Raw genomic sequence first — 21,102 nt, forward strand, 5'->3', positions numbered from 1 at the left:
ACCTAAGCAATTGCAATATCCAAGAATAGTTTGTTTCATCAGAAGGGCAAGCATATTTATACTAGATATCACTTTATTAGAGAACTTGTGTGCAATGGAGAAGTTCACTTGAAGCCTTATAAATATAGTGATCAATTGGCTGAAATATTTACTAAGTCATTAGCAAAATATGTGTTCGAGTTTCATAGAAGAAACTTGGGTGTTATAAGCCTAGTTGAGACATAGACTAGTAGGCATGTTTGAGATTTTATGAGTTAGTCTTGGTTCAACAATCGTAATTAAGGGGGAGTGTTAAAATAAGCTAATTACTCCTACATGAGGAGTTGGATAAAATTAGAGAGTTAGTTAATTGAGTGTTAAATCAAGTTGAGTTAAGTGCTAGATGAATTAGGTGTGGTTGCATGTCAGATATTCTAGGAAAGTCGTTAGTTAGAAAAGGTTAAATAACCTTCACCAGGTTCACCGTAATCATCAAGTTTTCGTGTGATCAATAGAAAAGTCACAACTCGTGTGTTTTGTGTGTGAATTTGTGTTTTGTATCCTCTACCTTTTCAACAAATTAGTATCAGATCATTACCTCTTATCAAATAACTTGCTAGTGCTTTTGAGTGTTGCATCTTGGGAAAGCAGCACTATGAAAGTTTTCGAAAGGGGATTGCATACAAAGAAAAGAAACCTCTTGAGCTAGTGCATACAGAATTTTGTGGACCTAGGAGGACATAGTCGATTGGTGGAAGTTGTTACTTCCCCACATTCATTAATTACTATAGTAGAAAGACTTGGGTTTACTTCTTGAAGCGGAAGTCTGAAACATTTGTAAAGTTCGAAGAATTCAAAGCCTTAGCAGAGAACCAAAGTGATTGATAGATCAAGGTATTGAAGTCAAATCATGGTGGTAAATATGATTTAAAGGCATTCCATGATTACTGAAAACAACATGGAATCAAAAGACAATTTACAACCAAGTACACAGCATAGCAAAATGATGTACCAAAAAGAAAGAATATGACAATTATGAAGATGGCAAGAAGAACGTTGAAAGGATAGAACTTGTCTAATGAGTATTGGGTAGAAGCAGTTGCATGTGTTATTTATGTGATAAATAGATCTCCTACGAAGAGTGTGATGAACATAGTACCGGAACAAGCATGGTCAGGTATGTATTGTAACATATCTCATCTAAGATTATTTAGATGTGTATCTTATTCACATGTGACTAAAAAAACTATGAGACAAATTGGATGATAAAAGTGAAAAATGCATATTTGCTAGTTATAGTGAGCAATCAAAAGCTTAGAAATTGTACAACCATGTCATCAAGAAGACCATAATTAGAAGATATGTTGTGTTCAAGGAACAAGATTCGTGGAATGGTAGTATAGACAAAACAGGTGATGAACAAGTGCCACTCATGGAAGAAGATGATGTAGCAGAAAAGGAGGAGCAACAATCATAGATGAACACACCAAAGACACACCAACAAGGACTCTAAGATGTTTTGAGCAACATGGATCTTCAAACAGATCAATAGATCGAGATTCTCCCAAGAATCAATCAGGTGATGAATCAAGCAATGGTAAGAGAAAGATGAGAAGTCTAAAATATATTTATGATGATTTGGATTTCAGTTCAAATTTTGCATTGTTGTCATTCCAACCTTCTTTGTTTGAAGAAGAAATCAAAGATGAAAATTGAGTGCAAGCCATGGATGAAGAAATTGAAGCTATTGAAAGATTAATACATGGGATTTTGTTGATTTACCAAAGGACATAAACCTCATTGGTGTAAAATGGGTGTACAAGAAAAATTTGAATGAGAAAGGTGAAATTGATAGATTTAAAGCATGACTTGTAGCAAAAGGATTCTCATAGCGATTGGGAATAGACTTTCGAGAAATGTCTTATTCGATAGCCAGACTAGATACTGCAAGAGCAATTCTAGCCACAACAGCTCAGAACAAGTGGAAAGTATATCACATGGATGTGAAATCAACATTCTTGAATGAAATTCTAGAAGAAGAAATTTACATGCAACAACCTCGAGGATATGAAGTTAAAGGTAACGAAGAGAAATTTTACAGGTTGAAGAAATCAATCTATGGACTAAAGCAAGCGCCTAGAACTTGGTATAGAAAAATTGACAACTACATGATCAAGAATGGATTCTGTAGAAGCGGGATTGAGCCTACCTTGTACACAAAGGTAAATGAGCATGGACATATTTTGATTGTTTTCTTATATATTGATGAGATGATTTATACAGGTGATTTTGAATTAGATGAATTTAGAGAAGCCACAATGAAAGAATTTTAGATGATAGATCTTGGTCTCATGAAATATTTTCTTGGCATAGAAATTTAGAAATCTGAAGAAAAAAAAAAAAAAAAAAAAATTATTTGTCAAAGTAAATATGCTAGAAATTTGCTGAAAATATTCGGGATGGAGAATGGCAAGCTTGTCCCTAAACCAATTGCAATAGGTACAAAGTTAAGTAAGGACGACGAAGGATCAGATGTGAATCTAGCTCTATTTAAAAGATTGGTTGACAACCTCATGTATCTCACAGCTACAAGACTGGATATTATGCAAGGATTGTGGTTGATTTCCATATTTATGGAGACTCCAAAAGACACACATTGGAGTGTAGGAAAATGAATTCTGACATACATAGAAAGAACTAGAGATTGTGGCATAATATATGCAAGCACAGAAAAGAAGCATTTGATTGGGTACACACACAATGATTTTGCAAGTAGTTTGGATGGTAGGAAGAGAACTTCCAGTTATGTGTTACATCTTGGTTCAGATGTGATAACATGGGCATCTAAGAAGCATCCCATTGTGACACTTTCGTCAGCGGAAGTAGAATCTGTAGCATCAACATCAGCAACATGTCAAGCAGTATGGTTACAAAGTGTATTTGATAGACTCAAGCAAAAACAATAAGGATCAACAACAATATGCTATGACAACACCTCAACGATTGCATTATCCAAGAATATTGTGTATCATTAAAAGAGAACATATTGATACTAGATATCACTTTATTAGAGAACTTGTGAGCAATGGAGAAGTTCACTTGAAGCCTTGTAAATCTAGTGATCAATTGATAGAAATATTTACTAAGTCATTAAAAAAAGATGTGTTTGAGTTTCATAGAAGAAACTTGGGTGTTGTAAGCCTAGTTGAGACATAGACCAACAGGGATGTTTTAGTTGTCATGAGTCATGTCTTAGTTTAGTGGTTGTAATTAAGGGGGAGTGTTAAAATAAACTAATTACTTTCGCATGAGGAGTTGGCTAAAATTAGAAAGTCAATTTACTGAATGTTGAGTCAAGTCGAGTTAAATGATAGACGAATTTAGTATGTGGTTTCATGTCAAGTTATTTTAGGCAACTCGCTAGTTGAAAAGGTTAAATACCCTTCACCGAGTTCATTGTAATAAGTTGTATGATCAACAGAAGAGTCGCAACTCTTGTGTTTTGTGTGAAATTTGTGTTTTTCCATTATTTTTAGAACAAATTTAAAACAAAATAAATAAGAATAATGTACCCTAATACATTCAGCTAGTTGTCCATAAGTTTAGAGAACTGCTAAAGCGATCTATATTAACGTGATCCGTATTTTTACATCATGTTATGATTCACGTTGAGTCCCGGCTGCGTCATTTTGGCATCAAATAAAGCGAACTTAATTTGATCTCCCTGTAACCTGATCGTCTTTAAAGGGTGACTAACATCGACAATTCCCATTAATTCATATCAAGGACTTTGTATGTGAATTTGCCTTTAAAGGGTCACTAACATCCGCAATTCCCATTGATTCATATCAAGAACTTTGGATGTCAGTTCTAACTTCTGAATGATAGAAACAAATTAATTTATACACAAGGCGGCCTTTTAACAGAAAGACTGATTTCATAAATGATTAGGATTGAACACAACATAGAAACAATTAATAAATTTACATTAACAATATAATTTCGGCATTAGCATGCAGATTGCACGTTAAGATAGATGTCAAACCATTGAACACTCTCTTGCATTTTAGATTTCCTTATATTCTTAGAATCAATAATCAAGGTAAGTTAACGGAATATAACATATCTCCGAATTTACAATGCACAGAAGTTGAAGAAATATAATATGGAAATCAATACAACATACTATTTTATATAATAATAAAAACTAACAAAAATTTAATTTATAATTTAGTAAAAATTTACCAAATACTAAAATCAAAATAACAAATTCAATAATCAATAATATTTTGAAAAAAATTTGGAAAAAAAATTAAAATATTGTCCTTTGGAAGTAGGTCAAAGTATTGTATTAGGTTGGAAGTAGGTTAAAGTATTGTATGATGTTTGAAAAGTTCTTGTGGATTGGTTGGCTTAAGAGGTTTTTATTTAGAATCATGGCAATGGAAAATCCACTAAGCAATATGATAAGTTGGGAAAACAATATTTTGATTAATATTGCTATTCAAAGAAGCTCTACTATTAGATGTTGGGTTAGTATTTATCTTAGAAGCATCCAATGGTAATGTGTTGTCTATTTTGTCATTTAATCTATTTGATTTTATTCAAATAAAAATTAATTAAACTATAAGATTTTGTTATCAGTCTTGTTTTTAAATTATAAATGTGCTGCTATATAATCAAAAAAACTATTTTTAATTTCCTATAAAACAAAATATGATTTTTCTTAAAATAAAATAAGATATGTAAAATGAAAACCAAAACCATGCTTTTTAAATATCATAAAAATTCTTCGCTGAAGGATAAAAATTGTTTCTTATATAACTGGAGTGTTCAGATTGCTCACAACGAGATGGCATTTCTGTTTGTTGCCCTTGAGTTTAAGTTGATTGCTGATTTCAAAATCTTAAGTTGATTGTTGATTCTCAAAATCTTCAGAAGTTTAATGGACATGGGTGATAATTGACATCGTCTGAGATGGCATTCTTGTTTGCTATTCTTGAATTTAAATTTTAAGTTGATTGCTGATTCCCAAAATCTTCATAGAGTTGATGGACATAGGTGATATTGACCTCGTCTGACATGAAATTCTTATTTTCTGTTCTTGAATTTAAGTTGATTGCTGATTTCCAAAATTTTCTGGAATCTGATGGACATGGATACTAGTGATAATTGATATAGCTTATGTCTATCGGATCTAATTGACCGCAGCCATGTCCATTAATCTCGGAATATTCCCAAAATTTTCAGAGATCTAATGGATATGGGTGATAATTGACCTCAACTTAGATTACATTCATGTTTGCTGTTTCTGAATTTAAATTGATTACCAATTCCCAATATCTTTGGAGATCTGAAGGACATGGACATGAATAATATAACCTATTTATATCTTATCTAATTGACCTCGGCCATGCCCATCAATCCCAAAATATTCCAAAAACCTACGATAACTTGCTAACATTATGCTTTTGCCGCCATTCGCTTAAGCGTTCTTTATTTTTCTTTCAATAACTTCTCGCACGACATTGTCGACCAGTTGCCCCTCGTCTCTGAGAAGAAAATATTCACAATGAAATAACCAGTAAGAAACGGTCATAAATAAAGTGTGATTTACCACTCAATCTAAGAAATTGAAAAAGATAAAACGAAGAGGGGGAGTTGCAGGTGGAGGTCTAACCCATCATATGTCGCCAGCTTGAAACCCTCTCTCCCTGTCACTTCCATCAGAGCCTCTTTCCATTTTTCAATACTGTCGGACTCGTATCGCGCTATCTCTCGATGAGTTTCAGGGTCAAGTATTTTTTCTTCTTTGAGCATGCGCAGGGCTTCAGCGTATACACCGTTCGGGCCGTCCACAGGATTCGACCACATCTCTGTAGGGTTCAGATTGTAAAAAACTGGAATAATGATCGACCCAGATTTGATCATAAGTAGAAGTTCATCCATACACCATGCTGATTCGGCATAGCCTGCAGAAAAGATGGCAACATGAATACGAGCAAACCGAATGGCGTTTTGTATCTCGGACTTTATTCTATTTCCTTTCCGCGACTCCTCCTTGTCCAAAAAGACTCTTAACCCGTGATCACGAAAACGATTGTACAGCTGGCTGGCTAGAGTATTCTTAACATCCGTCCCACGATGATTCAGGAAAACATGGATGGGTGCTTTAAGTTCTTCAATACTGCACACACGTTTAACGACATCGTGCACCAGCCGTCCCTCGTCACTGAAATTTTTCCACAGCAAATATTTTTTTTGTTAGCGGATTGTCATTAAGTACGATGAAACCACAAATGCTTTTTAAACGCCTTCTATAATTTATTAGAAAGTAAATATGTGATTTTTTTAATTCTGGAGTAAATGACGTTCACATATAAGATTTTAAAAGTATACAATTTACATATTAATAGAAAGTTGAAGCATTTTATTAAAAAAAATAAATTATATATCGGTTGAACAAAAATTGGACCAACCCTGCAATAGAACCAACCGTCACTGGCCACCTATCAAACCGGATTTGGGATTCAATGGATCGGTTATACATAATATTTAAAAAATATTAATAATAACAAAACTCAATATTTATTATATATTAAATATAATAAATATTTTAACATAAATTTTATGTTTGTTAAGTTAATTTGTAGTTTGAGTAGTTTGCTTGGGCCATATTAACTTTTAGTGTGGTTGGGCTGAATTTGTTTTCCCTACTAGTTTTGAACCAATACTTTTTAACTTACGAAATATCTTAACATAACATTGTATTACTATCTCTTCTGAATCTCGTAAAAATTTTTATATAAATTTTAAATATATATAAAATTATTAAAAATATTAACATATAATTATTATTTAAAAATATATTTAAATATCAATGATGAATACAATATTTAAATATTTATTTTTACTAAAATATTTATATATATTTAATGTTTATAATGAAATGTTTTTCAATAAGGCACTCTGAATATATATACCCCTAATACTGCTTTAAATGTGATGGAATATGTCCCATGCTGCCTGTTTTTGGAAACTTGTTTGAACATTTGCCATGGAACATGGCTTCATATGCCACCATTATGTATCTTATGATGGCTTTTATATTGTCTTAATATAATGCATTTTCTGCTTTTTTTTCTCTGAAAAAAATAACAAGTACATGAAATGCTCTGAAACGAGAGTTTTGGAATTAAAGAAGTTCTTGGTGAATGTATGTAAATATAAATTATTTTGCATGCCAGTATGATCTTGGTGCATAGATGTTATTGATTGATTTTTTTATTATTTTATGGTTCTATTGTTGAATTTTTTTTCATGTAACTGCAAGTTCAATAAATCAGAATTTATTTGTTATTGCTGCTGCTGCATTGGGAGATGCTGTGAGCGCATTTAAGTGTCTTTACATGAAAGTTATGATATTAAGGACTATGTCTTGTCAAAGTTAATATATAGGTTTGTGGATTATCGCATGGCCATATAAATTGGTTGAAATATCCTTGAAATTTTCTATGCATTTTATAAATCTCTACCAATGAGTTGTGAGTTAAATTTTTTAAATTCTCGTGTAAGTTTGTTAGGTTGTAAGTAGTTATATAAGTTTTGTGACTCATATTTGTTTCCGTAGTCTATTTGTATGTCGAATACAAGATTTTTAGTGTTATTGAATTATGAATGCATAAGGTATATGGTTGAGTCACGTTATAGTGTTGGTTTAAAGCCGCTAAGACTAATAAATGTTTATTGGTATAAAAAGATTAATTTTTTTTACATTGTTATTATGTGTAAGCTATGTGTAGCTATCTTTTATGCTCTAGGCATTAATTTGGGACAAAATTCCACCTGCTACTATTATGTAGGAGAAGGCCTTTGAATCAGGCTAAATATGGACGTGGTCTTAGGTTTTCATTTATGTTCTTAAGCTTGAGAGAATTGGGGACAAACAATAGATAATTATAACAAAGTAGAAGAATGTTAAAAATAAAACTAAAAATTATCAAGTGTAAGAGAAGTAAGGATGGTCGAGGCCTTTTTAGGTCGGACAAACCTCATAAACTTTTGCTAGTTGGGAGTCCCAACTAGTGGTTGGGCTTACCATTGATCGAGGGTCGGTACCTCAACAAGATTTGAGAATAGAGGTTGAGACCCTGGCTATGTTGAAGGTCGAAGGTTAGGACTGAGGCTAGGTTAGGGGTTGGAGGTTAGCACCAAGGCCAATTTTGGGGTTGAGGCCTTCAAGATGTCTGCTATGGATTTCATTACAAGGACGATGACCTCGATGTCCTCAATGGTGGGCCTTAAGCTTAGATGCCATGAAAAATGCCATATAGTGGGTGAGGTGGATCACTTGATGAGGTGGAGCACCACACAAGTGCCACGTGGTAGCACTCTTGCTGAAATGGCTAGGGTTTTGTTGGATCAAACCTTAAATGGCCATAACTTCTGACGTGAGAGTCATATTTCAATAAAACTTATATCTCCGAAAATCTCACGACGAGTTAGTTATGATGGTAATTTTTGTTTATGGTTTCCAATAATTTGAAATTTGAGGGATTTTATGACCCCATTACAATAACTAAACATTGGAGATTGGGTCATCATAGTAACTTCTTCCCTATACCCTCAGTGTGGGCTATAGGTGATACGGGGGTGTGATATAAAGTAGTATCAGAGCACTGGTTTAGACACTAGACCTAAAGAGGCTCACATGCACACACTAGTTGATTGATTGATATGCATGACATCCTTGATTTGTTAGTATTCCATTTATGGTAATTGCAAAATGTTGTAATGCGTGGTTGTATAGAATTGTTGATTGAATAAGATTACATGCTAACTGAGAATTCATACTTAATGATCTACATAGACCAAAGGGGTAAGTACCTATGTTAATTTCATCTTCTTTCTGATTGGCTAACATCATTGTGTGTGTAAGAAGTAGAAACAAAAGCATCAAAAAAACAACAAGGAATGGAAAGTATGAGAAATATATTTGAACAACATGGTATGAATAGGACCATGTAAGGTGTCAAAGAGGAGTTAATTGGGAAGATTAAAGAGGAAGACACCCATAAACTCATGAAAATACTTAGAAATCTAAGAGATGAGATAAGAAGTTGAAAGGAAGACAACAATAAGATTGTCATAGAACAAGCAAAAGTAAATGCTCTATTTTTGCAAATTCCATCATAATTGCAAAGACAAAGACAATAAGGGGTTGGTTCCAACCATCATTACAAGAACATGCCTAGGATATCAAATCAAATATCTAGAATAACAACCTAGATGATACGAAAATAGAAGTAAATCGATCGAAAAAAGAGGAGAAGACATGCAGAAGGAGGAACATAATTGCTTAGCTCTCTGAAAAGAGGATTAAGCAATCCTAGCCAATCATAGAACAATGCAACCACCATATATCATCATCAAAGGAGTAGTAGAAAGACTCCCATGCAAGAAGAAATCAAGAAATCAAAACCCCCAAACTTTGATGGAGAGGTAAAGAAAGCAGAGCATGTGAAACCTTGGATTTTGGGAATATAGAAGTACTTCAAACTGCATGACTATACTAATCAAGTGAAAGTCGAGGTGGATTTTTTTAGTCTAAAAGGAAAGGGTGATATATGGTGGGAGGATTTCAAGAATATAAAAGGAATCAGAGAAATGAGCTGACATGGAGAATGTTTGAAAAGTACTTCAGAGCAAAGTACTTGTATAAAGAATATTATGACAACAGAGCTAAGGAGTTCTATGAAAAATGACTGGGGTAGATGACGCCTGAATAATACACCAACAAATTCTTGGAGCTATAATGATATGTACCTTACATCAAGAATGAGAATACCAAGGTTTAGAGGTATGTCAACAGGTTACCACAAGCATAATGGGATAGAATAGAATTCGATGAAACTAAGACTCTAGAGGAGGTTATTCGAAAGACCAAACACTGTTATGAACAATCTAAGCATAAGATTGAAGCTCGGGGTAGCTAGAAGAAGAAAGGAAAATGAGGAGGGTAGATAATCTTACGATATAAGTAAGGAGGAGAACGAGGCAAGTGCAAATCCCTTTGCAAATTATTTAGTATTGAACTAGTGTACTGATTTATTTTGAGAAGAATTGTCAGGACTTTCAGTCAACAGGGAGATTGAAATTTCAAGGAAAATTTTAAGGATGGAAAATTATCTTAAAGTTTAGAAACCTTGGAAAATCTTGGTAGTCCCTAATATGAAAATTTTAAAAATTTTGTAGAATTTTTTAGATTTCCAATGATTTTATATTAGTCAATAGAATATTTTGGCGATTTTTAAGGTAAAATATTGGTGTATTATAAAATTTGGGCGACTCATTTTAGAAAAAAATGGAAATTGGAGAATCTTTTTTTTGGAAAACATTGAAAATTAGCCCAGTTGCGAATATTAGCCCCTAAAATTTTCCCTGGATTGAATTCATAATTCAGTTGATTCCAAGGAACAACGCCAACAACAAAGGCCTCCTATCGCATGAGAAAACCTAAGCTCACGTAATTAAAGTTGCAACTAAAGGAATTAATGGAAAAAGGGTATATATGATCCAATATTTCACCATGGAAGCCTCTACACTTTTTGTTAAGAAGAAGGATGGAATGCTATGTTTTTGCGTCGAATACAGGAAGTTAAACAAAGTCACTATGAATAATAAGTACCCATTTCCCAGGATTTATGATCTATTTGATCAATTGAGAGCAGATTAATTGTTTTCCAAGATCGATTTAAGGTTGGGTTACTAGCATGTTAGAATCAAGGAAGAGGAGATTCATATGACTGCATTCAAAACGAGGTATGGCCACTATGAATTCACTGTAATTTCATTTGGGCTTACAAATACCCCAACAACCTTTATGTGTCTAATGAACAATATGCTCAAGCCATACTTGGATAAAATTTTACTAGTATTTGTGGATGGCACTCTGGTGTATTCAAAGAATGAAAAATAACATGTGGACCACCTAAGAGATCTTCTACAGTTTCTCAGAGAGCATAAATTATATGTTAAGCTTAGAAAGTGTGAGTTATTTATATTGCATCTAGACTTGATGCACATCATGTTAGATTAATTCTTTTGGATGTTGGATACATGAAACAATGTAAACTTTGAAACGGGAACTGATACTGTTACCCGTTTTGTAGAGGTGGCAAAAAAATGACCCGATTTTCAAAAGTGTTGATGCAGAATACACATGTTTTTTTAAGAACATGCTTTTTGGAACTTTAATTTTTTTCATGTGCATTAAGTGGGTGAGGCTCGGTGAATGGTAGTGATTTTCATCCTGATTTTAAAAAGTGTGTATTCTGCATCACACCCTTTTTTTAAAAGACCTATTTTTTGACTTTAAATTTTCTAGTGTGTGAAATGTAAAAAATTATTTTCTAAATTTGATAGTTTTTGAAGTCGTCATTGTATTCATATTTTCTTGTTCTCTATCTTAATTTTTTTTTTTTTTTAGTGGGCTTGTTATTGTTTTGCGTTTTTAAATTATAAAGTCGATAGTTTGAATTTTAGATAATCTACATATTTAGACATCTTTTCAACCCCCTTAATTAATTTTTCAATCGACATGAAATAATTGTTTCTAAAAAACAACATTTTTTAACAATGGACATAAAAAATAACCATTTTTAACTAAATATAACAAAAAAACTAAACGTTTTGATAATTTTTTGCTAGAATTAACATGTCAAAATCACAAATTTTATACAAAAATATTAACTAAAAATGGTCAAATAATAGTTTTTTTTATGAATTTCATGTCAAAAGGATAATAATAACTACTTTTTTTTTCAAAAAAAAATGATTAACTTAAAAATCAATGCAAAAATCACATATTACCAATATTGAACGTATAACAACCCTAATTGAGTGTTTATTCTTCTCATAAAATGTCAAAGTCAAAACATTGCAAAGCTTGAGTTACAAGCATAACTTAAATTTAATCAAGAATGTCACGTAATCCAAACTCTTCGTCCTCTAGAGTTTCATCATTGTCCTCTTCCACAATATTTTCTGTTTCATTTTGCTCATTTTGCTCATTTTCCTCTTCTAATGGGTCTTTCATGTCTGCAAATCCCCCAATATGTGTCTTTCCATACATTCCATGTAATGGTGGTTGGGGTTCCTTTGCCTTTTTTGCCACACGTGATTCACTAAAGTCCCCTTTCTTCAACCCAATTTCTTGCATTGCATCTGGAAGAAATTGGAGAGAATTAATTCTTTGCTGAATGAAATTGCATTGTAATGGATCTTTCTCAATTGCAATGCAATTTCTTCCTTTTTGAAGGCAGCATGCTAGTGTTGTACCTAATTATCAAGCACAAAAAAATAATGAAGTAAATTAGTACAATGACATATTAATTAAAAAAAAGAACATATTGAAATTCAATTCCATGTGGCAAAACGTACCTGAGCCAGAAAATAAATCCAGAACCCAATCTCCTTCATTTGAACATATGTCTATAAGATAGTTAATCAATAATTGTGGTTTCTGATAAATGTTAACTATCTCTCCTTTCATTTCTTTGTCTTCATATGTTAGTTTTCTCACAACAGCATCATAAGACAGTATTTGGCTATGACTCTTTTTGTCCACCCGATTAAAAATCATAGACATATGGCTATCATCTTTTGCCCAACTATCAATATGAATGAACTCACAGTCATTTATAAATTGTTGATCTTCATTGTCAAGAAGATTTGACTTTTGCCTGTAACATAAAATAGTAAAATTTCAATTAACTTGTACATAAATTAATTTTTCAACATTAATCAAATATACCTTTAAACATCTTACCATGTAAGCTGCATCCTTGAATTTGTTTTCCCCTTGAAGCTTGACAATAACATTGCCAACTGTGTGTCTGAATGAAATGTCACAAATCTCCATAATGGTGATGACGTCACTTCCTTAAATCCCGCCACCACTTTATTAAAAGCTTGATAAGTATAAGGGTCATTATCATAGCAAATGTTTGGAATATTGAAACCATGGGGAATATCTGCAATAACGAGGGCATAATCCCTTTTTGGTATGAGTTTCGCAATGTCTTCACAGTCGCCTTGTATTACTTGATATTGAATAGTGTCTAGCCCATTCCAAATGAAATGATTAAGAGTTGGATCAAGTTCAACATTCTTAATACGTTGCTTTCTCAGTCTTTCAATCTTTATTTTTTCAATAAAAGTCTTGAAACTGTCTGGTGCTCCATTATCTTCTTTCTTCATCTTTTACCAAACAAACAAATGTATGTGTAAGTTTTAATTTAAATTAAAAATAGTACACAGATGATTAAAACTGAATGTATAAATCAAGTTACCTTTTTAAATGCAAGATAAAAAGCTTTCAATGTTGATGTAGAACTTGAATCTGGATAGTTGCGTACAACATCATCCCAACTATCTTCATTCAACAATTTAACCATTTGTTCCTGAATTTTCATGTAAACTTTGTGACTGCATAGATAAAGTAAGAAAAAGTTAATATACTGATATGTATAACAAATACTACCAATAACAACATGTTTTAGTTAAAAGATAACTATAATCCTGGAAATAAGTAAAAATAATTCAGCAAACTTACTTTTGAAATTCTTCAGACATTTCTTCCAATGATAATTCCCCCGACTTCACACGAGATAATATTGTTTTGACAATTTTTTCATCTTTCACTCCTTGCATCGCCCTCCAAGGCGTGATGGTCATATCGTCTGGAAGTTGCTTCAGTTCAGGCACTGATTTATTGTTGCTACATATCAATGGCTTAGACTTTCTGACCTTCTGGTTTTTAATGCCAATGTCTTCCCACATGTTAAAAATGTCATCAATCAAATTCCAAATATCTCCAGTTCTAAATGCCAATTGGAAAATGTTATCAACACCTCTGAATAAATCGCTAGATCTGTTGTCTTTTCCATTTTTTGAATTGCCTTTATCTTCAATTTGATAGCCTATTTCCATACAACATTCCTTTCGGAAATCTGTAGTAATATTGATCTTATCCCCACCACATTTTTCTAGGAATTCACTATGAATAACTCTAACCTTTTGGACCAAAGTCATAGACATCCTATATTCATTATCTGAATTATGATCCCATGCCACTAGCTTTGCTTCTGTTTCATTTAAACCAGCATAAATGATACATTTCATCGTTTCAAAACGTGGGTTATTAGGATATTCCTCCATCAATTGTCTTTGAGCTTCAACAGAATGGTTCCCCCCAAGCACATAATAATTGTATTCAAAACATTTTGACTTATCAAATGCTTCTTTGTTGGGAACTTGAAGTGGATCAACAAGAAGCACATAACTAACCACATGAGCATATGGATTGTACCTCATCAATGTCTTCAAGTTGTGAACATGCAGATGGTGCGGCTTTCTGACTTGATATTGGCATTGTCCTTCACTTGCCTTATAGGTTTGTGTCACATTTAACTGAAATGTACGACCACCATCAACTAGGTTTCTCTTTGTCAAATTCTGTCGAATGGCATTTTGTTTTGTTTTGATAATGCCATCACCTAAATCAGCTCCTGGTGTAATGATTTCTCTGCTTTCTTTTGAAGTTTCACTAGGTTCTTGACTGCTGGTAATGACTACTTCAAGATCTTCAACTCTACTTTTTTTCGTCTTAACATTCTGAAGAGATCTATTCTTGGCCATTGTTACTTTTGGTCTTTTACGACCTTCCACAATTTCAATGTCATCTTCAGTAATGGCAACATATGCTTCATTGTCAACTTCATCGTCTTCAAAAGTAACTTGTTTACCCTTGCTAGATTTATCCACCAGAGGCCTTTTTTTCTGATTCTTTGGATGTAGTTTTGTAGCATCATCAATTACTACATTTTCCATGTTTTGCATATCTTCCTCTGACACTGAGTAAAAATGGCTGACAACGTTCATGATATCATTCTCTATGTAATGAATGCCTCCCACCATAATTGAACAGCTTTCAACAAAATTCTGCCAAACAAAATATCATATGTTAATATAATCAAAGTTAAAAAATATAGCGAGACATTTTCAAAACGCAAAATAAAAATACAAATAACAATACTTACCGTGTTTTGTGTCATATCATTTACGATTTGTTTACACAACTTTGTAGATACCTCTCTCCTATCATATAATGAATATGATAGTCGGTATTTAATCCTTTCATGTGACTTGGCAGTTTTTGTAAGTACGTAAACAACTTCAGTGTTTGGTACCGAACACATATCTATGACTTTTCCCATCACCTCCAAATTTTCAGTATTATTGCGTGTATCAATGTATAGATATATATTCACAGTTGTGCTCTCTCTTTCTTTCACATACCAGGCTCTTGATGGAAATTTCACCTCTTTTGAACTTTTCCAATCTGAGATTAGCTTCTTATCACTTAAAACAGTTGACATATTTGTAGGTATGAGCTCAGGTGGAGTTCGTTCACCAACGTTTTTTGTAGGTATGAGCCCAGGTGGAGTTCGTTCACCAACGCTTTTTGAAGATACACCTTTAAGACTCCTTGCTCCAGAAAGATTCACAGAAATTTTTCTTGATGCCATTTTCCTAAAAAAAAAACACATAAATTAGTAAAAAAAAAATTGCTAGGCGGGGCTGGGCGGGGTGGGCTGGGCGGGGCGGGCCGGGTGGGCGGGGCGGGCCAGGCGGGCGGGGCGGGTGGGCTGGGCGGGGCGGGCCGGGCGGGCGAGGTGGCTGGGCGGGTTGGCTGGGCGGGGTGGGCCGGGTGGGGCGGGCGGGCCGGGTGGGCTGGGCGGGGCGGGCCGGGTGGGCTGGGCGAGGCGGGCGGGCGGGGTGGGCCGGGTGGGCTGGGCGGGGCGGGCGGGCCGGGTGGGCTGGGCGGGCCGGGTGGGCAGGCCGGGTGGGGCTGGCGGGGCGGGCGGGCGGGCCGGGTGGGGCGGGTGGGATGGGCGGGCGGGGCGGGCGGGCGGGCTGGGCTGGGCGGGGAGGGTGGGCGGGGCGGGCGGGCCGGGCGGGCGGGGCGGGGTGGGCGGGCCGGGTGGGGCGGGGCGGGGTGGGCGGGGTGGGCGGGCCGGGTGGGGCGGGCGGGCCGGGCGGGGCGGGGCGGGGTGGGCGGGCCGAGTGGGGCGGGCGGGGCGGGCGGGGGCCTGGTGGGGCGGGGGGGGCGGGCGGGCCGGGTGGGGCGGGCGGGGCGGGCGGGTGGGCGGGGTGGGCGGGCGGGTGGGATGGGCGGGGGGGTGGGCGGGCCGGGTGGGCGGGGCGGGCGGGGGGGATGGGCGGGGTGGGCGGGCGGGTGGGATGGGTGGGAGGGCGGGCGGGTGGGCGGGGCGGGCGGGTGGGATGGGCGGGGTGGGCGGGGCGGCCTGGGGGTGGCGCTGCGCGGGCGGCGCCGCCGGCGCAGCGCCACCCCCCCGGGCCGCCCCGCTCCGCCCTCGGGCGGGGCGGGGCGGCCCGGGGGTGGCCCTGTGCGGGCGGGTGGGCGGGGTGAGCCGGCGGGGCGGGCGGGCGGGGTGGGCGGGCGGGGTGGGCGGGGGGGGTGGGCGGGGCGGGGCGGGCTGGGCCGGGTGGGCGGGCGGGGGGGGGGGTGGGCGGGGCGGGGCGGGCTGGGCCGGGTGGGCGGGGCGGGGCGGGCTGGGCCGGGCGGGTGGGCGGGCGGGCGGGATGGGCGGGTGGGCGGGCGGGGGGGATGGGCGGGTGGCCGGGCCGGGTGGGATGGGCGGGTGGGCGGGTGGGATGGGCGGGCGGGTGGGGCGGGTGGGATGGGGGGCGGGCGGGCGGGGTGGGCGGGGTGGGCGGGCGGGCGGGTGGGATGGGCGGGGTGGGCGGGCGGAGGGGTGGGCGGGCGGGCGGGGGATGGGGGGGGTGGGATGGGCGGGGGGGCGGCGGGCGGGCGGGCCGGGTGGGATGGGCTGGGGGGGGGCGGGGGCGGGGTGGGATGGGCGGGGGGTGGGCGGGCGGGGGGATGGGCGGGGTGGCGCGGGCGGGGGGGATGGGCCGGGTGGGCGGGCGGGGGGGATGGGCTGGGTGGACGGGGGGTGGGCGGGTGGGCGGGGCGGGGGGGGGTGCGGGCGGGTGGGATGGGCGGGGTGGGCGGGGCGGGTGGGGTGGTCCACCCGCGGGGCGGGGCGGGCGGGGTGGGATGGGCGGGGTGGGCGGGTGGGCTGGGCGGGGCGGGGGGTGGTCTGGACCACCCCGCCTGCCCCGCCCAGCCCACCCGCCCACCCCGCCCGCCCCCGCCCATCCACCCGCCCGCCCGCCCAGCCCACCCGCCGCCCGCCCAGCCCCGCCCATCCCACCCGGCCCGCCCCGCCCAGCCCACCCGGCCCGCCTGCCCGCCCCGCCCACCCGCCCCGCCCGCCCGCCCCGCCCACCCGGCCCGCCCGCCCGCCCCGCCCACCCGCCCGCCCGCCCGCCTCGCCCAGTCCACCCGGCCCGCCCGCCCGCCCCGCCCAGCCCACCCGGCCCGCCTGCCCGGCCCGCCCAGCCCACCCGGCCCGCCCAACCCAGCCCACCCGGCCCGCCCGCCCGGCCCACCCAGCCCACCCGGCCCGCCCGCCCCACCCAGCCCGATTCACAGTTACCGATTCACAGTTACCGATTCACCATGTGGTATAAAAAAAAAAATTTGGCTTGGAAAATTTTTTAATTTAAAAAAAAATATATTTTTCATTAGCGTAATTTAATATGAAAATTTCGAAAAAATAATTGTACTTGCCTTTCAATTGCGACAATTCTTCGTTGTATATATTGTTGATAGCAATATCGCTGCTCCACAAATTCACGAGTCTTTCAAGGAATTTCAGAAAACCTAGATGTGAGGCGAGTAATAGTGATAGCGAAATTTATTATATAAGTGAAATTACGAAGATGTTTTTCCATACGATTAATGTGGGATAATTTGTTTTACATTAGTATAGAGAGAATATTGTAGAGTTGTTTTACAACGGATTGAATGTGGGATTAATATGTTTGAGAATATATTATAAAAATTAGAAAAAAAAGAAATTGTTAAGTAAATATGATATACTTTAACTATTAGAATAATTAATGTACAAGTTGTGATTTACAATTTGAATTTTAGTGATTTATTTCATAAAAATAAATTAGTTTATGTTTTTCAATCAATTGTAGAATAAAATAATAAAGGTAAATAAATCTAACAAACTTTTGGAGGGAAATATTTTCGCGAAAATTTTTGGAGGGAAATATTTTCGCGAAAATTTTTGGAGGGAATAATTTTGGAGGGAATATTTCATTCTTTAAGCTATATAATACGCTCAGGAGACTCCATTTGTGTCATTCAACATTTTCTATTTGAAAGTGATGGATTGCTCTGATGGTGAAGTTTCGGTTTATACACCATCAACATCTTCATCGCGTAACAACTCTATTCATATTGATGAATATAGTGGGAATCCTTCCACTATGAATAGAAAGCCAATTCTTCCACTTAGTCCCGATTCTAAGGACTACGAGAGCAACACAGATGAAAGAGGGGATGGAGAATTTAAAGAGTCACAGATTCCACTTAGTCCAAATTCTAAGGACTATGAAAGCAGCGGTGATGAGGAGCATGATGGTGAAGTTCAAAAGAATGGGGTGTCACAATGTCCACTTAGTCCTAATTCTGAGGACTATGAGAGTAGCAGTTTTGAAGAATGTGATGGTGAAGTTCAAAAGAATGGAGGGTCACGATGTCCACTTAGTCCTAATTCTGAAGACTATGAGAGCAGCAGTTTTGAGGTGCATGATGGAAAATTTCAAAATAATGGAGTGTCAAAGTGTCCACTTAGTCCTAATTCTAAGGACTATGAGAGCAGCAGTGATGATGAGCATGATGATGAATTTCAAAAGTATGGATTGTCACAGTGTCCAGTTAGTCCTGATTCTAAGGACTATGAGAGCAGCGGTGATGAAGCGCGGGATGATAATTTTCAAAAGATTGGAGTATCACAATGTCCTCTTAGTCCTAATTCTATGGACTATGAGAGCAGCGGTGATGAAGCGCGGGATGATGATTTTCAAAAGATTGGAGTATCACAATGTCCTCTTACTCCTAATTCTAAGGACTATGAGAGCAGCGGTGATGAAGCGCGGGATGATAATTTTCAAAAGATTGGAGTATCACAATGTCCTCTTAGTCCTAATTCTATGGACTATGAGAGCAGCGGTGATGATGATTTTCAAAAGATTGGAGTATCACAATGTCCTCTTACTCCTAATTCTAAGGACTATGAGAGCAGCGGTGATGAAGCGCGGGATGATGATTTTCAAAAGATTGGAGTATCACAATGTCCTCTTAGTCCTAATTCTAAGGACTATGAGAGCAGCGGTGATGAAGCACGGGATGATGATTTTCAAAAGATTGGATTATCACAATGTCCTCTTAGTCCTAATTCTAAGGACTATGAGAGCAGCGGTGATGAAGCACGGGATGATGATTTTCAAAAGATTGGAGTATCACAATGTCCTCTTAGTCCTGATTCTAAGGACTATGAGAGCAGCGGTGATGAAGCGCAGGATGATGATTCTCAAAACATTGGAGTATCACAATGTCCTCTTAGTCCTGATTCTAAGGACTATGAGAGCAACAGTGATGAAGAACAGGATGATGCAGTTTGTCCTAATTCTAATCAGTATAAAGGTAGCAGTGACAAAGGACAGGATGTAGCATCTTCAATAAGTAAACAGCCACATTTTCAACATAGTCCTAATTCTATGGACTATGAGAGCAGGACTGATAATGTACATGAGGAAGAATATCCATTAAACATCGAGTCAGATTTTCCATTTAGTCTGAATTCTAAGGACTATGATAGTAGCACTGAAGAAGGGGAAGATGAAGGGTATCCTCTCAGTCAAAATTTGAAAATCAGAGCAGATCATAGTGTGGATAACGTTCCTCTTAATGATGAAAGTCCTTATAAAAATGAAGATCCAATGATGGAGATGTTGCCAAGAAATATTGTATCAAGGAGTAGGAGTAGACCTTTTCGTATCAATGCAAGCTATTCTAGTTATACAAGGGGTACAGCAGAATATCTGACGAGAAGAAGTTCTATCAGCGCTCTCATTTCAAGTGAATGTTGCCAAAAAAATTGCTTGAAACGTATGGATTTCACATTTGCATTAGAAAGTAGGAAGAGATATTTGTCAATGAATAAAAGCATGCAAAACTCATATTTAGTTGGCTGCATGCAATCTACATTGTCAGGTTATGATTATCATATTAGGAATTTTTTATTGTGTAGAAAAGCTTTCAAAATGTTTCATTCACTTGGGAATTTTCGTCTCTCGAGAATTCAAGAAAATTTGGAAAAGGATCCCACATTTTATTCAGAAGTACGTTATAAAAGACAGTTTGGGCCATTATCAAATACTGCAATGTCATGGATGAAAGATTTCTTTTCAAAGCATGGAGAGTGTATGCCAAATAGAGAGACAATACATATTCCAGATAATTTTTCAAGACGAGAAATCTACAACTTATACAAAGAATATGCAGAAAGTGCTGAGGGACAGGGCCACTTTATTACATATCAATATTTTGTGAAGCTATGGAAGAAAGAATTCAATAATGTTCGTATTCCTAAGAAGACAAGGATGGGGATTTGCAGTACATGTGCTTCTCTTAAATCAAAAAGGGACAAATGTGAAGGCTCAGAAAGAGGTAAGTGTTCATAACTTTTACTTTTAAAATTGTATAGTCATCAACTATGAAAACATATTTCTTAATGAATTTCTTTTATGTTGTGTAGATTTAATTGTCAAAGAACTTCAGGAGCATCGCGAACAACAAACAAATGAAAGGAAGAAGTTGTACAAGCATCGAAAGAAGTGTTATGATAATCCAAATAAATATTTGGGTTTGATAATTGATGGTATGGACCAGAAGAAAACACTTTTACCACATTTTGTTCGCACACCCAAAAATCTACAAGAGGAAAATTTTATTCAGTTTCACTTGGTCGGTTGTATGGTCTTCAATGGGAAAATGTTGCCAAGGGTGTACTTCACAGCTCCAAATATTCATAATGATGCAAATCTGACCATAACCATAATTCATGATGTCATTTCTCATTGGTCTGGTAATCTTCCTGAAGTTTTGTATCTACA

General features: G+C 38.5%; 1 protein-coding gene across 1 annotated transcript; it reads right to left on the reverse strand.

The window, feature by feature from the left end:
- Nucleotides 1–5,464: 5,464 nt before the first annotated feature.
- Nucleotides 5,465–13,358, reverse strand: LOC149213397 (uncharacterized). The gene is made up of 4 exons (XM_089389016.1): nt 12,809–13,358; nt 12,387–12,722; nt 5,660–6,211; nt 5,465–5,531 (listed from the first exon to the last, which is right to left on the reverse strand). The coding sequence occupies exons 1-4, from the start codon at nt 13,237–13,239 to the stop codon at nt 5,465–5,467; spliced, it is 1,386 nt and encodes a 461-aa protein (XP_089245142.1). The 5' UTR covers nt 13,240–13,358.
- Nucleotides 13,359–21,102: the final 7,744 nt, after the last annotated feature.

This window comes from Pinus tabuliformis, chromosome 1_1 (assembly GCF_031772625.1).
Source record: "Pinus tabuliformis cultivar Carrire ecotype Pingquan chromosome 1_1, CPIR1, whole genome shotgun sequence".
Lineage (NCBI taxonomy): Eukaryota > Viridiplantae > Streptophyta > Pinopsida > Pinales > Pinaceae > Pinus > Pinus tabuliformis.

Coding starts and splice junctions, on each gene's coding strand:
- LOC149213397 (XM_089389016.1), bottom strand. CDS start 13,239: ATGAAGAAAGAAGATAATGGAGCACCAGACAGTTTCAAGACTTTTATT. Junction 12,723..12,808: donor TCAAGGATGCAGCTTACATG/GTAAGATGTTTA, acceptor TTTATGTTACAG/GCAAAAGTCAAATCTTCTTG. Junction 6,212..12,386: donor ATGGAATTGAATTTCAATAT/GTTCTTTTTTTT, acceptor GAAAAATTTCAG/TGACGAGGGACGGCTGGTGC.